Raw genomic sequence first — 19,075 nt, 5'->3', positions numbered from 1 at the left:
GGTACCATTTCCATAAGTAATACCATGGTACTTTTTTGTTACAGTAGTTTCATCAAATTCTAAGCTGATCACACTTGTGTAAGCAAGACCAAGAATGTACAATAAATATTAAAACAAAATGCCAGAGATGGGTTTATGATTTCAATATTTTACTGAGAGCTTTTCTGATTCAGAGGAAAATCTTTATACCACTTTAGGTGATGGGAAATGCCACAACACAGATAATATACAGGTAGAAGAAACAAATTATATAAGCACAGACATATTTACATTCACTGAATCTTTGTCTTTATCAGAATAAGATTACAGGGGAGACATTCATGGCATTTTAGAGGACATTGAATCAACAAACGCAATGGCGACCAAATATAAATCAATCAACATGACTGATAAATGCAAATCGGTTAAAAGCCTAGTGTGGCAAAGCGTACAACTAACTAAACAATATAGATTTGTACAATTTATATATTGTTTTTTTTGTTTGTTTTTTTGTAATGCAAAATATCAGGTCATGCACAATAAAAACCTAAACACACTTTTTGTAAGAAAACAAAGAACAAAAAGAGAATTATAAAAATAAAGTTATGGATAAATGGATGTTTTTGCTGGTTACACTTTATGCATTACTGATGCAATCGTACACGGTTCTACTTTAAGATACAAGATAAATTCCTCCTTTTTTTTTAATAACACTTTGGTTTAGTTTAAAACAACTATTTCATAAATTCTGTAATTCATAAACAGTTTAGAACCAAAAAGTTAAATAAAAAATAATAATAATAAAAAAAAAAATCATGGTGAAAAAGGACATCTTTTGTGTTCTTTTCAAATAGACTCACAACAGCCGTGTGGGAAAACAACAAACTTCATACCCATGTTCTGTACAACATCTACAGTTTTGCTGGTGATCCACACTGGGATTAGGAAATCCAACAAGTGCCCGATGCTCAATGTGATGTTATGTTGGATTTTAAAAATGGCAAACTGGGTTACATTACGCGTCAAACCACTGGAATGCTTTTAAACCTTATATAAAAGCCATTTCCCAAGTTTGGCTACAAGACAATGTAGTCCAGTGAGAAAACAAAACTAAAAAAACCTATACTTACTTACAGATGGAAGTGATTGGGTTTAATAAAGTGATAGTATACAATACGAATTACTACATGCGTATTAACATGGCAAAAACAAAACAAAACAAAAAACACCATTGTAGTGTTAATAATCGCAACATTTAAAGTCCAATTGTAGCAACAAATTCGATCAATAACTTCTCTTTTCCTTTTTTAAAATGTACATTCAAAACGCTGCCCAGTGATACAATTTAAACTCAATATTATGTAAACAAATTTCTATGATTAGAAAAAAAAAAATCTTTTAAAGCACTTTTCACACACGAAACAGTGAAATCAAGGCAATAGCAACCAATTCGAATAACCGGACGCCGATGCATTTATTAGAAGAAGAATAAGCCTCGTTTGCTTTTCTTCGTTCGAGTTTCCAGGTGTCGATGCTCTCAATTAAAAAAACACCCGAAATGAGAGGTAGACTCACCGGAGAGAGAAACGAGGGGCGTACGACATTATTTAGGAGCTAAATCATTTTTCAATAAAACCACAAACAGTTGGAATTAATGCTTTCATAACTAATAAGAAGTTTTCTTTTTTCCACTCGCTAAATGCTACAATTGACGTGACCCGGAATGCCACAATAGGACTTAAGGTTCACACAGGCTTGTACTGTACAGAAAAGAACAACGCAATAAAAGGTACAAAAAACTATTTCAGATGTGCTATTGTGTTCTGTACAATATTTTAGGAATAAAAGAAAACGGACTGGATTTAACTGCATATGGATGACTACTTTTCAGCTGATCTTTTGTTATTACGTACAATATATATATTCTATCATGAAGAAATCAAACTTAAAGAAACACTCCACCGTTTTTTGAAATAGGGCTTATTCACCTTCTTTCCCACATTTAGATAGGTGGGCAAATGCATTTTTGTCTCAGTGCATGCATTGTTTTAGTTTGACAGGGTCGGCGTGAGCTTAGCTTAGCATAATGAATGGAATCCTTTGTTGCCAGCTAGCATGTCCTGAGTAAAAGTGATATAAAAAAAAAAAAAACCCTACCTAATTACTTCTTGTGGCCTGCGTATTCACAACAAGTACAAATAGCGATGCAGATTAACACTAGGCGATTTCCTAGGCAGATATTGACTTATATATTAAGGACTATATTAGGGGGAAGCACAGGCGAAGCACTGCTACTTGGGCGTGATATCTCTGCGCCCAAGTAGCAGTGCTTCACCTGTGCTTCCCCCTAATATAGTCCCAAGTCAAAATCTGCATAGGAAATCGCCTAGTGTTAATCTGCATCGCTATTTGTACTCGTTGTGAATACGCAGGCCACAAGAAGTAATTAGGTAGGGTTTTTTTATTTTTTATATCACTTTTACTCAGGACATGCTAGCTGGCAACAAAGGATTCCATTCATTATGCTAAGCTAAGCTAGCGCCGACCCTGTCAAACTAAAACAATGCATGCACTGAGACAAAAATGCATTTGCCCACCTATCTAAATGTAGGAAAGAAGGTGAATAAGCCCTATTTCAAAAAAACAGTGGAGTGTTCCTTTAACCACTCAACTTGGAAAGGAACGCCGAAGAATTCTAAAAGCAAATGGGTGTAACAGGAGTCAACTATTGATCTGAGAAGCATGATGTCATGATGAAGGCTTTTAAACATAGCTGCCTGATCGCCGATCGTCGTCTGACACAGAATTACCTAAGAAGAACAACAGACAAACATATGTGCATCAACTCTATGACAGCTTCGTATTCCTGCCAGTGAGAAAAGCACAAAGTTAAAGCGTGAATGTCACAAAAGCCGGTCATATTTCACTCCAAAATCAGCAGAAAGAAGTTTTATTTAGGTTGGAAAATTAAGCTTATTTGAGGACCATTCTTTTTTTTTTGCATTGTTACATTATTTCTATATATTATAACGCAACAACAACACAAAAAAAAAGTATGAAGATTGTATTTGAGTAAAGATATCCCAATGCTAATACATTCCATTGTGTTTAATTCAATTTAGGCTGATTTTATATATTTTAAATAGCATTGTAATAGTAACCTTTCAACTGTAATAATACAGTACTGTAATAATGAATAAAAATAACATCATTAAAGTTTAAACACCATTGAAAATAATGAGAACTACAAAACTAGACGAAAATCAGCTTCATTTTCTTTATGCAAAATATTTTTCTTTTGATCTTGGTGTGAAATATGACACGGTTTAATGAGACTCACCCAAAAAGGCCAACAAAAAAGAAAAAAAAAGAAAGAATATGATATGCTTGACTACATTTACCATAAAAAGAAAAAAGACAACAAAAAAGGTGACCAAACTATATATACACTGATAAAATAAAATAAAACTCAACCATTATGAGACTCAAACCCCTAAAACAAATAATATTAAATAATAGATGTGGAAGAAAGTAAACAAACATGAGTCTTCTCCTCACGTGAACATCTAAACCCAACAGCGCAATATTATACCTCTCATTCAATCACAGACTCTTTCCCATGAACATACATACACGTGTCCACACGCCCAGCGCCGTGTCTAAATGTTTGTTGTGTCCGGTGCAGTCTTGTCAACAGGACTGCTGTTGTCTTGACTCCTAGGGGTTCGTTCCTGGGCCGGTTTGGAGTCTTTGTCTCCGGTACTGGTTGAAGAGGGACCAGGTGAGGGCAACGAACGCCCGGAGACCTTATACGCCCCCAGGAGATCCTGGATTCTCTCCGTAGTGGGCTCCCATTTGGCAAAGCCAGCATTGTTTTGGAGGAAAATGACTGCTGTTCCATGGACGGCCTTGTAGTACATCTCTTCTCTGAGAGACGCAAAGGCAAGAGAGCAAACCACAAGTTAAACCATCTGTTTCGTGCAGTAAACAAGCAATGAAAAACCACTAGAACAAGGAAATGGACCACATTTTTTGGATTTTGGACCAAAATCTTAGAAATCTTACATCTGAGAAATTTTATTACAAGTTAATGATATACATCATGGTATTATGGAAGCTTGTTTTCGCCACGGAATAAAAATAAAAAAGGCAATAGTGACTTTTCTCACATAATTGCTGACAATTTTCTCACAATTCTGAGAAAAAAAAGATAACTATATAAATTCAACAGTAGTGGAAAAAAAAGGAGAAAAAAAAAGGAAAAACATTGCCCCTTTCACACACAGTCTTTACAGGAAAATTACCATTAACCCTTTAAAACTGTATGTGTTGTCGACGACACAGCCAACCAAGCTGTATTCATGTCACTGTAACTCTTCAACCGTTTGCACTATCAAAATAATTCAAATAGTTCCTGAACGTAGACATCATGCGCTTTTCGATATATCAATATACGGATTATTACGGTAATGTCATGCTTTCAGTCTGCAAATGACAGCAGCGCGGGATGGAAGGATTTGAACAGAGAGATACGACACGCGGCAGGTTAGAGTGTTTTGGATTGCATAAAATAATAAAAGAAACGAACAAATACATGGCGAAAGAAGTGTTAGACAGCAGAAGAGGGGATTGGGATGATTTTTAATGAAATTTGGGAGGCAGATGGCCGTTACTCTTTCACGTATCGAAGCATGTAGTGCGTGCATGTGTATGTGTGCGTGCCTATGAATGCGTGCGTGTATGAAAAAAAGTGTCCTAAATGAAAACTGTGCAACCCAATGTCACAAAAAAGACTTGTATATATGTATTATAGTTAATTTTTCAACTTTAAAGTGTTAGTTTCTTTTGTTAATGATTTTTTCTAAATAAAAATCAGTAAATTTATTCTCGTTTTTTAAATTTTTGTCTATTTAAATTCTATTTACAAACTCACCACACACAATAATGGTCAATTAACTGTAATTTGTTGAAAGCTTATCTTTTTTCTGAAAAAGATGACACCTTGCACATGAAGATAGCACATTGTTTTAGAATTTTACAGTCAGAAAATCTAATTATGTGAAAAATACCTATTTTAGCTTCAGGTTCTAAAGGGTTAAAGAGATCATGTGTGAACAGGACCTTTTAAAAATATCAGTAAATTGGTTCTGGCAATTTAGCAGTATGAGAAGTTAAAACATTACCAGTAAATTACGGTATGATGCTGTGTGATGATTTATTAGGCTGCTGTTACTTTAAGAGCGAATGCACGAATCTAATGTACAGATACACGTTTATATCGTCGTCGCCATGATATACATCACACGGCCAAGCCCTACCAACAAATGTCTGACCTTTTGCAGATGTGCTGCGAGCCGCTGCGGTACTCGTGCTCGAAGGGGGGTACGATCATCTGGTGCCTTCGGAAGCGACTGGACTCCATCCGTGTCAGCGCAGGGGTCGGCGGGTCACGCCACTCTGGCACAAAGATGATGAAGGACAGTGGCTCGCTGGAGCGTTCCAGAAGATCCTGAGAAAGAGGGAGAGACAATGAGAATCAGTATGGGACATTTTATATGACGATATTCCAAGCTAATGAATTTGGGGCGAAACTAAGAGTCACACACCTCAAAGCGTGTCACCATGGCGTCCATGAGTTCCTCACAGAAAGGAGGGTTCGCCTCAAATGAGCCACTGGCCGGAGAGAAGCTGAGAAACGGCCTGTGAGGACAGACATGAGGAAACGGTAAAGTTGTGCTTGCTTTTATATAACGGCAGTTTCACAGATTAATTATAATTTGATTACATTTGTGACATACATTATAGACGTACATTAACATTTGTATTAGTTATTGAATCATTTATTAAAGAGAATGTAGTATTGTATGATGCTTCTGAAATAAAAGTCAGAAAGATGTGATGATTTGTTTTTGTAAATATGACTCATCTTATACATCATGTACAGTCTGTATAAGTGTATGATTTAACTTTAAAGAAATTGCAATATATTGCAATATCGAATCGCAATAAAAAAAAAAAAAAAAGAATAAATAAAATTGCAATACATATCGTATCGGCACCCAAGTCATGATAGTATAGAATCGGGAGATAGGTGTATCGTCCCAGCCCTAATATATATATATATATTAGGTGTGGAACGGTACATGTATTCGTATTGAACCGAAACGGTACGGGTGTCACGGTTCGCCCGTACCGCGTGCAAATTAATGAATGTAATGCGGAACTACTGTTAGATACGCGGGTTCTTTAGAGACACCTAATCTGTAGCACCGCCTTAGCTCTGAAGCAGGCAGCGATGTAAAGATTGTGTGTGTGTGAGTCTGAGAGAGAGAGAGAGAGAGAGAGAGAGAGAGAGAGAGAGAGAGAGAGAGAGAGAGAGAGAGAGGGAGAGAGGCACAGGTGCGATCGAAACATCGCAAAGTGTTTATTTATATTTGTGTGTGTGTGTGAGGCGCGGGCGCGATCGAACAGTGGAAACATAAAAACGTACTCCGTAATTTTGTTTATACAGGACATCATTCAAACTGTTTAAGTTACTGTTAATTAAAATTAAGGAAAACAAATATATTAATCTGAAATGTAGCAAATTAATTTTCAATTCATTCAGTTACAATTACCAAACATATCTCAAGGTCTTTTTGTTTTTCATTCATTTAATTAATAAACTAATTATATAAAACTATTGTCAGTGCACTACAAATAAACTGGTTCTATGCCTTTACTTTATTAATAAAACTTATTTAAAAAATACAAGACTTAAGTAATTTATTCTCCTTTGGTGGTACAGCCTGAGACATGCACAAGCCTTCTGCATTTTTGTTTTGCTTTTCCCTCCATTGTACCGAACCGTGACGTCTGAACCGAGGTATGAACCGAACCGTGACTTCTGTGTACCGTTCCACCTCTTTTATATATATATATATGTGTGCGTGTGTGTTTGTGTACACATTTACCATGACATGTACATGGTAAAATATACACGAGTCATGACAGCAAAGCAATTTATTACCATGATCCTTAAAATCTGTTGGAATGTCACTATTCATTGTGACAGTCAAGAACCCATTTACATACCCTCGAGATCCAAAGAAGCCGTCAATGTCTGGAAACGCGGAGCAGAACTGCTTGAAATAGCAGTTCAGTGGAGAAGCGAAGCACTCAAATGTCACTCCAAACTTTTTGTTGAGAGCCTCAAAGACGGGGACAGGCAGCGCCCCCTGCAGGCCAGACCCCTCGTTCACACCAGAGCCAAACATCACCTGTGATTCACAAGAGGGTGGAGAAACACACACTGATGCTACATTTGCTTTCCTGATTGGTTACCAATGCTTGTAAATTTGAGTCTTACCTGGTATCTTTTGATGAGGCACCACACACGAGACAAGAACTTTTCAAACCTTTGGTCATCTATACAGCTGTATCGATAAAGGAGTTCCTGTTTATGCCAGAGAAAGAAATGCAACAAATGAAGAATCCAATGTAGTGTAAGTTTCTGGTTTTAATTTGTTTTGAGCTTGTGTTAGCATGTACACACCAATTTGTTGAAATGACCGCGGTTGACCTTCACCATTTCCCCTTTATACCGCAGGCAAGCCATGTCATTCTCGAAGTGCAGCTCAACACGCGGCTGAGGAGGAGACGGGATGGACAGTCTGACTGGATAACAATACACCAACCGGTCCTGAACCTCCGTCGACTCGGTGCCGTCCACTTTAAAGCAAGAAGAGTAGTTCAGAGGGGCTCTAAACCAAGTCAAACCAAGAGCGAATATCGGAACCAGGGACAAAAATTCATCCTTTTTTTGGAGTTGGTCGATTTTTGTCTAACAATGAAACCCTTCACTGACCATTTTCCAGATTCATGGATATCTCCATCTCCTGTATTTGACTGATTTTATTTAAATTATTTGCCATAACAGTTTCACAGGTTATTACACGGCTGATACAAATTCAACATTCAACAATATAATAAATACAATATAAGAAGTGCTATTTAAAAAATTCTACTTAGAAGAAAAACAGACTAAGAGACTAAACTGTTTTGTATATACAAATATACAGAAGATTCTTTAAACTAACAATGATTAGTTAAAGGATAATTCCGGTATTTAGCACTTTGAGTCTCTTTTCTGGTTTGTTATGGATGAACTAGAGTGGTGGACACAGAGATGTTGACGATGGATCCTGTCTCGACTTTTTGACTCGTTTAGAATCGCCTTTGACCGCTTCAGAGTGGCTGTCTATGGGCATGCACGAACATGTCCTTAAAACAACCCTTAACGTTCGTTTTCCATCACCGAGTGGTTAGTGGTGTTCGTTGATGATTAAAAACAAATATATCGGTGCAATGTATGATTTCAATCTGTGTTATTTGCTATAGTGGAACTATTTTTTCAGATACCTCACAACCGCGTATAAACTTCCACTCGATATTTGAGTCTGAAGCGCAGTGATATCAACGAGCAATGAGTCCTTCAACAGAAATCAATGGGATTTTACAAAATGCCAAATAAAACACGACAAAAACTGTATTTCGCTACTTATTTTGGAACATCAACGAACACCACTAACCACTCGTTGAGTTGCACAGGTTTGAAAACGAACGTTAAGGGTTGTTTTAAGGACATGTTCGTGCATGCCCATAGACAGCCACTCTGAAGCGGTCAAAGGCGAATCTAAACGAGTCAAAAAGTCGAGACGGGACCCGTCGCCAACATCTCTGTGTCCACCACTCTAGTTCATCCATAACAAACCAGAAAAGAGACTCAAAGTGCTAAATACCGGAATTATCCTTTAACTAACATTAACAAAGAACAATAACTTGTGTACCAAATGCAGCTATTGCTCATTCATTGTTAATGTTGGTTAATGCAATGTTCACTTAATTGGACCGTATTGTAGTGTTACCTATTGTTCTTTATAATTCTGTTGCACTTTAATCTGTTTGAAACATTTGTTTACTTTATACATTTTTGTTTATTATTTGATTCTATTTAAATGTTCAGAGTTTTCTTTTTGTTTTAAGAAAAGTTATTAAGCCTGTTATAGTATGACAACACCTGTTTTTTTTTGCAACTTATTTCAATGATAATATCACAATCTTAGTGGAATAATACTGTATACCATGATAAATGCTTCAGCAATTATCGTAACACGAAAAGCCTACAGTACTATAGTGAATAGGAAAAAAAATTTATAATGTAAAAAACTAAATATTACATTTTTAATATTTTTTTTTTTACTCATTTATAATGTTAATGTGTCACAGTATAAATCGGGGGTCTTTATATATGAAAAAATATAGCTGCATTTTAAATTTTAGAACACATCTTTTTCCCACCACAGTATTTATCTCAAATAATTTGTGGTCCCACTTTATATCAAGTGGCTTTAAAGGATTAGTTCACCCCAAAATTAAAATTTCCTAATAATTTACTCACCCCAATGCCATCCAAGAACATTTCTGGATTTTTCTTTTAACAATGGACTTCATTGGTTACCATCATTTTTAAGTCCAAATCAATGCAGTTTCAAAAGTCTTTGAAGTGTTTAAACGGGCTGTACGCGATCACAGCTGAAGAAGAGGTTGTTATCTAGCGAAACGATAGGTCATAAAATTTTTATTTTTTTTAAAGTTTGGATTGAGCTGATCAACAAACGGGCAGGGAACTACGTCATCATGTAGAAAGGTCACGCCGGCAATACTATTTGAACTACTTTTTTTATTAAAATTTTTTTTTTTTAAATGACCAATCGTTTCGCTAGATAACAACCTCTTCTTCAGCTGTGATCGCGTACAGCCAATTTAAACACTTCAAAGACTTTTGAAACTGCATTGATTTGGACTTAAAAACGATAGAACCCAATGAAGTACATTGTTAGAAGAAAAATCCTGAAATGTTTTCCTCAAAAAACATAATTTCTCTCCCACTGAGGAAAGAAAGACATGGATATCTTGGATGGCATTGGGGTGAGTAAATTATTAGGAAATTTTCATTTTGGGGTGAACTAATCCTTTAAGTACTATGCACTTACATTGAAATTAATAATTTGATACAATGGACTTAGTGTACATACATGTTTTTACATTGTACTTATATTTTGAAAATACCAACATGTAATTAAAGCTGTAATTAATTTATATAATTACATTTGTAATTACACTGTTGACCCTTTACTTACACCTTAACCCACCCATACCACCACACCTGTCCCTAACATTACCTGTATCACACCTCAATAGCAGCACAAGCGTTTTACAATATCAACCTGAACACAATAAGTACATTGTACTTATTTTTCCGACATAAGTACATGGTACTTAAAGCCACTTAATATAAATTTGTTATTCTTTGCATTCTGCTTGCCATTTCCATCTCCTACCTGAGATGTTGCACTCTTTAAGGAGAGTGTGGTGAGCCTGGCGGATCCTGCGTACATATTCTGCAGAAATGTGATAGATCTTTGAACAGATGCCCTCAACAGAGTCCTTCGCCACAGACGCCACGTGAGGGCCGCACTGCTTCCGTAAGTGCTCGAGCCGATCCTGAGGAATGATCCATTACGGTCATGCACACGTACGCCTTTAAAATGCTGTCTAGGTAGGTAGGCAGCTCTGAACAAAACTGAGAATGTACCATGTAGTCCTCCTTGCTGGCGGAATGGTCTCGTCTCAGCCAGTTCATCGTGTCCTCGACGTTCCACTTCACCACCTTCCGACTGTCGGGAGTCGCATTTCTGTGCAAACATGAAAACATACTTTCAGGCAACGTTCATGTCAGTCTCAAAACCTTTGCAGCCAGCATGAATAATTACCTGGAGTCGATCATTTTCTTGGCCGCCTCTGCATATTTAAACAGGAGTTTCCTGGCCTCTTCCTTGTATTTGATGCGAGAGAGCCTGACATTTGTTGCGAGGCAAGTTAGAAAATTATAAAAGCATTTCCATACTGAAATATGCAACACAAAAACAAAGAGGAGCTTGGTTATACGATGAACAGTGACGCTTTAGTACCTGATGGGGATGTCGTTCATGATCTCTCTGAACATGGACGTGGAAATGACCGGGTCGCACTCGCTGGGCAAGAGTGGATCCGGACCTTTATCCACCACCTTTCTCTCCAAAAGCCAGCGGTTGAAGGATTCCCGCGGAGGCTCTATGCCTGAAAAGTTAATCAAACTCCAATTATTCCTGAATAATAATAATAATAATCTCTAAATTACAATTTCACAATTCAAAAGTTCGGGGTCAGTAGGACGTTTGAAAGAAGTCTCTTCTGCTCATTAAAGCTGCATTTATTAACTTATCAAAATTACAGTAATAATGTGAAATATTACTACAATTTACAATAACCGTTTTCTATTTGAAAATTCCTCCAGTCTTCAGCGTCACATGATCATTCAGAAATCATTCTAATATGATGATTTGATGCTCAAGAAACATTTCTGATTATTATCAATGTTGAAAACGGTAGTTTGCTTCATATTTTTGTGCTTCTTTGATAAATAGAAAGCATTTATTTGAAGCATATATTACCTTTTGTAACATTATAAATGACTTTATTGTTACTTTTGATCATTGTAATGCATCCATGCTGAATACAAGTATTAATTTCTAACAACATTCTACTGACCCCAGTATATAAAGTTTATAAACTAGTAACACATATTTATGGAGCTCATCCTCTTCAACAAGTTACCAAATGTTTTATAAGACTCATGCAGCATTTAAGTTTCAAACTTGGAGACAGCTGCAGTTTCAATATTACTTTCCTTTCCGGTAGCTTTGCAATGCATTCATAAAGAGTGAACATTTACTCAGAATAAAACTGGCTGTGAATATGGAGGTGGGTGATGTGACAAAAACACTACAATGCTGATTTCGCTACACTGGTATTAACATGCATAATCTCTCATATGCAGAATATGGGGACATATTTAGTCAAACATGACAGCTGCTTCTCACACACCCTCGCGCTGAGAGCACAGCTCGTGGTAATGCTGCCGTAGTTTGGTGGTGAGTTGCGCTCTCTGCAACTCGATCTCCGGGTGTGGAGGGAGGTGGTTCACTGGGGCTCGCTCTCGGATCACAGCGTTGGTCTGAATGTCCAGGTCCCAGTACACTCTGAAACACAAAGTCCAGTTCAGACATGTCAAGGCGCAGAGTTGTATCATGTCTCCAGAGCTCAACAGCTGAAAGAGCTTACCCAGGGTTCCCACACCTCGGTTAACTTCAAATTCAAGGACCTTTCAAGAACTTTCCAGGTCCAACACCCTCAAATTCGAGGAGTTAATGTTGGGGACACATTTATTGGGTCCAACAACAAAAGTTGAGGTTCCATCGTAGTAGTTTTGTGCGCGCGTGAACGTCATGGCTACGTACAACACTTAACGTAACGCGTAAATGCGCGTAACTAACGCAAATCAAGCAAGCTAGTGCGCATAGGCCACGGAGGGTTGGCGAAATAACACATTAGCGGACCGGAGGGAATAATATGGAATTGCACAAAATAAATTCAAGCACTTTCAAGTGTTTATTTCCTAAAACTTTCCAGGGCCTTGAATTTCATATATATATTTATTTTTTTTCAGATTCACAAACTTTCAAGGATTTCAAGGACCCGTGGGAACCCTGGCTTACTCAGAACTCTAAAATAACTAGAAAATCAAAGTCATGTGTCTGACCAATAGAGCTGCACCATTAGTTGTTACAAGGGCGCAATCTCGATTCAAACACACACGCTTTCTAATTCTTAAACGAAAACGATTCGCCTGTGTCTATTAAACCTCTGACAAGTACGATCACAGCGAACATTCAGATCTGTGTTGGTGTTGTCACAAACAGTCTTTTCAACCGCAAACAATATAGCTTTACAATACTTTAAATTATTACACAAGTACTGGGATAAAAGTATATACATTTCGGATATAAACACTGATGTCTACGGCAGCGATCAAAATATAGAGTAAATCTGTCGGTTAGCTACGTTTAAACTGATCTGTCAATCATCTTGTCACAGTTAAAATCCTCCACATTTAATTTAATTTAATTTCCTACCGTTTCTGAGAGAAATGTAGTAGCACGTTGATCTGCCAGTCTGGGGGGTTTTCATGCGGAGACTCTCCTCATGTGTTTGCAATTTGCATAATGATGCATTTAAAACTTAATGACCAAACGTATCATTACAAAAGTTCACAATGCTGTTGCAGATTAAATATAATGTGGATAACATTGAATAAATATCTTTTCGTCAGGTTAGATAAATACTGATACACAATCCCTTTATCTAGACCTCTCTACTCGGAGTCGCACATCCGCCATATTTGTAGTTTTTTTCAACACTTTTTATTTGCGTTTGTAGTTCTAATCGAATCCTCTTCCAACGCGCAATGGGTTGTGGGCAATATTAGCCGCTAGTGCGCGCACGGATCTGCACTTCTGATTCTAACCGGAAAAAGTAGACCATCCGGGTATCTTTGGAAGACTCATTTCAACATACTATGATTTGGGACACACTAATTATAATTTCGAATACTATTTAGGACGGATAGTATGCTAATTGGGATGCAGCAACTGATTCATCCAGTAATAAAACAAGTGAAGTCTTAATGAGTCATTGAATCATTCATTCAAACTGCTAAAAAATAAATAAATAAAAATAGAAATTAAATATTTTGAAATAGACAGCAGCAATTAACATTTTGTCAGAACCTCTAGTAAATTACATGCTATTTTGTTTAGGGGAGAATCATGATGATCTCTATTTTTGTCAAAAATGTAAATAGTGATCCTCAATTTATCCAGAATCGTGCCGCTCTACTAACCAAGTTGTGTTTCAAATTTGAAGTTGTTTTCACAAAATGTTAGCACATTAAAGGGATTTAAAGTCCTGTTTCCATTGTAACGCAATGCCCGATTTAAATAGTTTTCACAGGATGAATTTTGAGTTTTCAAGCTTTCGAATGATGCCTAATTTATGATGATTACTAAAAAATATGATAGGAAAAAAGGCAATTTATAAAAGCATGCCAATTGCCCCGCTACCAGGACAAAAAGGGATAGTTCACCTAAGAATTACTATCCCTTTAACAGGTTTAAGGAGAGGCTTTCAGCCAGTGACTGGAACATTGCAAGAATCGGACAAATTGGGAAAATGAACTCCACACTCACACAGAGGGCCGGTACGGCGCTGGCGCGGGAACGCCGGCCTGGCTTTGTTTATCATCTGTGGCGTTGGCCCAGGGTTTGACTCCTGGCGTGCTGGGAGAAATAGGGACAGTGGGAGTGGTTGGAGTGACAGGAATCTCAACCTGAAATCAAAGAGAAATCAGAAAATGTGAAAATGACTAAAACCAACAGTTGTTGCTAAATTTGTTTTGGAATATCAAATAACTTCTATTTTTGCTATTAGGAAGAAATCTGACCTTTGGCCTCTTGAAACTATTAGGGCCCGTTTGAGAAGCATCCTCTGACGGATGTCTTTTGCGCTGCCCGTTTCCCAGACCTGCGTCGCTCAATGCCTCACCAGAGGCAGGAGCCGCGTTCAACCCCAGAGGATCCGACTGAAACGACAGCAAATACAGGACAGTGTTGTTACTATATTATTGTTAAAAATAGTTTTCACTAATAAAGTATAGCTGAAACAAAATATAATACAGGAAAACTATTAAACATTTGGTATTATATCTAAAGAGACTGTATATAAAAAAACCCTGTCAAAGTTCTTCCCCAAATGTTACATTCATAATACTGAGATTTAATTGGTTCTGAAGGCTGAGCTTACAATGACATCGTGCTGCCCAAGGACAGGCATTTCCCACAGCGACTGGTTAGTGAACCGATTGAAGTAATATGGCCGATTCTCCCTTTTACTCCAACATTTGGACCATCCAGCCTGAATCATCTCATCTGAAAGTGAAACTTAAAGATCAGATGCGTTGCTGCATTGGGATTATTGGTCACTTAAGCCTCACAGATACAGACCTGGGAGCTCTTGGATGGGTTTGCTGGTCGAGGGCGATAATGGAGCCGGCTGTGACGTGGACCCGGTGGGCGACATGACCATTGGCGGATCTGCCTTTACTGTTCCGTGGTTTTCACTCGTCATAGCTCCTCATTTGTCCCGTCTTATGATAGAAAAGGTTTCATCTTTACAAAATGAAAGCATTGCAATTCTGAGAGCACTGATTAAAGGGTTAGTTGACCCAAAAATAAAAATTATCCCATGATTTACTCACCCTCAAGCCTACTAGGTGTATATTACTTTCTTCTTTCAGCAAATTTAAAAAAAATATATACGGGCTCTTTCAAGCTTTATAATGGGAATGAATAAAGCCTGAGATTTTATAGCCCAAAAAAAGCGCTTCATAATACATCCAGCTCCAGGGGGTTAATAAAGGCCTTCTGAAGCCAAGCCATGCGTTTTTATAAGAAAAGTATCCATATTTATAACATTATAAACTATAATCACTGGCTTCCGGTAACAGCCGTACGCGAGTCTAGTTCTGGCCGAAGAGTGACCTCTGACCCAACGCATGACGTATTGACGAATGAATCTCTGCATAGAGATGGATAGAGCAAAACAAAACTGAAGGAAGAAAGTCATATACACCTAGGATGGCTTGGAGGGAGAGTCAATTATGGGATAATTTAAATTTTTAACCCTTTAACCCTAAATGTTGTGTTTGGTTGGGTCTGACATCATGGCATGTATATGCACGAATACAAAAAAACAAAAACAAATTCACATCCTAAGCTTAATAAAATAGAAGATAAAAGCTCCAATAATAAAGTTTTGAATAGGTCAAAAGAACACAAAGTCATTTGAAGGCAAAATAAAGCTTATTTATTGGGTGAGTATTGGGTGTCTCAGCTCGTCAAAACAAAAAAAAGTCAACACAGTACAATTCAATTTTATTAATTCCCAAAAGGTAATTAAGTTGTGGACATAAAAATAAAACAGCCCGTAGTAAATATAATAATTGAGTATGAGGTAATAAAATAATGACAGATTTTTATTTTTTAGGTGAGCTATGCCTTTAAGCTTGCTTGGGTGAATGTGAAAGAAAAACTCTGCAGGAAGATAATGAAACTTACACACAATAAAAGTGAAACTTTGGATCCTCTAACAGATACACACACCGAGTTAAAAAACCAAACATTTTATTCATAGATATGAGATATGATTAACGTTACCATGGTAATTTCTGGTATGGAATTTCCAGTGACATTTCCGCACGCATACCTTGTAGTAAATAGGGTACGTCATACGTAAATATTCAGTATCATGGTAACGTTACACTGATGGTAATGTTTTAAAATTATATATAGACTCTCTCTATTTGTACTTCTGAGGAATATCATGGTGATACCATGGTTACGCTTAACATTCATTTCGCTGGCCCGAGTTGCCATGCATTTATAATACTGACAGTAGTAATTTATCACTCAATCTCAGAAAAGACACGAACGGCGTTTTTTCCTACAAATAAACCTTTCAAAAAACACTATGGCGTTGACAAGGTACAGTATTGTATCGGATAGCAATACGATTGTACCATAGTATTACAGTGGGTCTTTTTGGTTAATAACCCAGGGTTTCTCCGACCATACATCACGTATTTATTCTACGAAAGTGTTTACAGCGTTTATCGTCGTTAATAAGAGCGCAAATGAGCGAAAGAAGGGCACGCATGCGCCTGCTACGCCGCCCACCCCAGATCGAGCCGCCCGAAAACAAACCCGAAGGAGGAGGAGAAAAACATCCAACAAAGAGCTACTACGGCAGCACAAGCTGATGTGCTGGATAGAGCAGGTAAAATAAGACCAAGTAGCGTGGCATCTGGCTTCATTTGGGCACAGAAAGGACGAGGATACATAGGGCCATCACCATAGTGTGTCAAACTGCTCATTTATTGAGTTTTAACCCCGTCAATTTTCGACCGTTACGACCACAAATTTTAGGCGCGCACTTTGGCTTAGTGGAAACGGTCGACAAGATGGCGCGCGCTCTCGCATACTAGGCGCCGCGCTCACTGCGCATTATAATGTCTGTTTATTGCGTGCACTGCGCACGTTTGCAGCAACCGTGGGGATATTATTGTGCCCCGTGCATTCCGCCACGCGCCCATAGGTCTAGTGCTGCTCTTCAATGGCTGAATCCCTTACCTTGGAGAGGTTTGATGGGAGTCCTCAATAGGCTTTGCTCTATTCGGTTCGGACCCGCCTCCGCCTCTCCCTCCCCACCGACTCCGCCATCTTGTATCGGGCACTCGGACGCGGTTAATGCGCATGCGCGGGTTTAGTTGCCATCCGCAGTGAAAGTCGTCAAACCCGCGCGGCCATTTGTAGAGAGGCATTCATTCATTCAGTCTACTGTGAAACAAAATAACAAACATAAACGAATTGCTTTGTGTATTTATAGAAAACTGCGTGAATGTTCCGTATTGTTGTCCTGAAAATGTGTGTACATTTACATATGTCTGTTTTGAATTCGGGTTCAAAAGGTTTTCTTTTAAATATTTCTATTTAGCTTTATTTTGTATTTCAGTAATATTTTTAGTACCTCAACTTAAACTTATTTCAGTTAGTTGCCAAGGAGATATTTCTAACATTGATTTGTTTCATCTTATATTTATATTTTTATTTAAGCTTTATACTACTGAAAACAATATAATTGTTTTAGTTATATTTACTTAAGTAAAAAATGGCAATGTCTGTTTTGAACGTATTATTAACCTCATTAATATTATTAACGAAAGCACATCAAAACTCCATCAAAATATAAGATATAAAAATCAAGTATGAAATCCAATCATAAACAGATATTTAAGTCCCAAATTGATCCTAAAGTCAATAGCACGTAGTAGCTATACACCTTAACACCTCCCGTCATCATTATATTGCAGTTACACTTTTAATATTTATGTGTTGTGCACTCATGGAACAACAAGGTGAAACCTAAAGATGTGCTTTACTTTTGAAAATTAAAATCTACAAAAGGCTAAAGGCTGTTTAAATAATTGTTTTCTTGTCAATGTTTGCTTATGAACTCTACCACTGTTCCACTTTTGCACATTATACTGTATGTCATTTGAACTATATTTGTAAATTGCACAGCATGAATTTGACTAATTTCCTATTTGTACATCATGTCATTTGCACTACAATTGGTGATGTGCACTTACTGCCCTTTGTGTCATATTTGGCATTTGCACTTGAACTATATATATGTTTTTCCAACTTAAATAAAATAAAACTGACTTAAATTAGTTGAATCTTGTATAACAATTTTTTTGTAAAAAAATTGCTTAACTTATATCGATGAATTAAAGCAATGTAAAAACATGTTGTTGTCAACTTATTGATCATATACTTTTTTACAATGTACAGTTTACATTTTACATTTAGATTTTATAGTTTTATTATATATATATATATATTTTTTTTTTTATCTAATATTTATATTACATTTTATTTTAATTATTTTTGTATAGTTTTAGTCAATATACAAAAGGCTAAAGGCTGTTAAAAAAATTGTTTTCTTGTCAATGTTTGCTTATGAACTCTACCACTGTTCCACTTTTGCACATTATACTGTATGTCATTTGAACTATATTTGTAAATTGCACAGCATGAATTTGGCTCATTTCCTATTTGTACATCATGTCATTTGCACTACAGTTGGTGATGTGCACTTACTGCCCTTTGTGTCATATTTGCCATTTGCCCTTGAACTATATATATATATATATATATATATTAATTTTTTCCAACTTAAATTAAATTAAATCTTGTATAACTTATATTTTTTGTAAAAAAATTGCTTAATTTATTTAGATGAATTAAAGCAATGTACAAACATATGTTGTCATAACTTATTGATCATATACTTTTTTACAATGTACAGTTTACATTTCGCATTTAGATTTTATAGTTTTAAAATGTATAATAATATTATAAAAATAAAATGTAATATAAATATTATATAATTATATATATATATATATATATATATATATATATATATATATATATATATATAATTATCTAATATTTATATTAAATTTTTTTTTATTTTTTTTTTATAGTTTTAGTCA

At 36.6% G+C, this 19,075-nt stretch overlaps 1 protein-coding gene across 1 annotated transcript; it reads right to left on the bottom strand.

Moving 5' to 3' along the window:
• Positions 1-128: 128 nt before the first annotated feature.
• pcif1 (phosphorylated CTD interacting factor 1) lies at positions 129-18,324 on the bottom strand. The gene is made up of 16 exons (XM_082190288.1): positions 17,145-18,324; positions 14,961-15,103; positions 14,761-14,885; positions 14,402-14,539; positions 14,148-14,287; positions 11,947-12,101; positions 10,992-11,139; positions 10,794-10,877; positions 10,616-10,715; positions 10,362-10,524; positions 7,514-7,689; positions 7,328-7,414; positions 7,054-7,238; positions 5,586-5,679; positions 5,313-5,488; positions 129-3,906 (listed from the first exon to the last, which is right to left on the bottom strand). Exons 2-16 carry the CDS (start codon positions 15,082-15,084, stop codon positions 3,639-3,641), a joined length of 2,163 nt encoding a protein of 720 aa, XP_082046414.1. The 5' UTR covers positions 15,085-15,103; positions 17,145-18,324; the 3' UTR covers positions 129-3,638.
• Between the last annotated feature and the right edge of the window lie 751 nt (positions 18,325-19,075).

Source organism: Leuciscus leuciscus (genome assembly GCF_965113295.1).
Source record: "Leuciscus leuciscus genome assembly, chromosome: 14".
NCBI lineage: Eukaryota > Metazoa > Chordata > Actinopteri > Cypriniformes > Leuciscidae > Leuciscus > Leuciscus leuciscus.
The sequence above is the reverse complement of the archived record's forward strand: the minus strand, read 5'-3'. Positions and strand labels throughout refer to the sequence as shown.

Excerpts from the sequence above, each read along its gene's own strand:
- pcif1 (XM_082190288.1), bottom strand. The coding sequence starts at position 15,084 with ATGACGAGTGAAAACCACGGAACAGTAAAGGCAGATCCGCCAATGGTC. Across the intron at positions 7,690-10,361 it reads TAAAGAGTGCAACATCTCAG|TGGACGGCACCGAGTCGACG; the intron begins GTAGGAGATGGA and ends CTTGCTTTAAAG. Across the intron at positions 7,415-7,513 it reads GCGGTCATTTCAACAAATTG|GAACTCCTTTATCGATACAG; the intron begins GTGTGTACATGC and ends TGGCATAAACAG.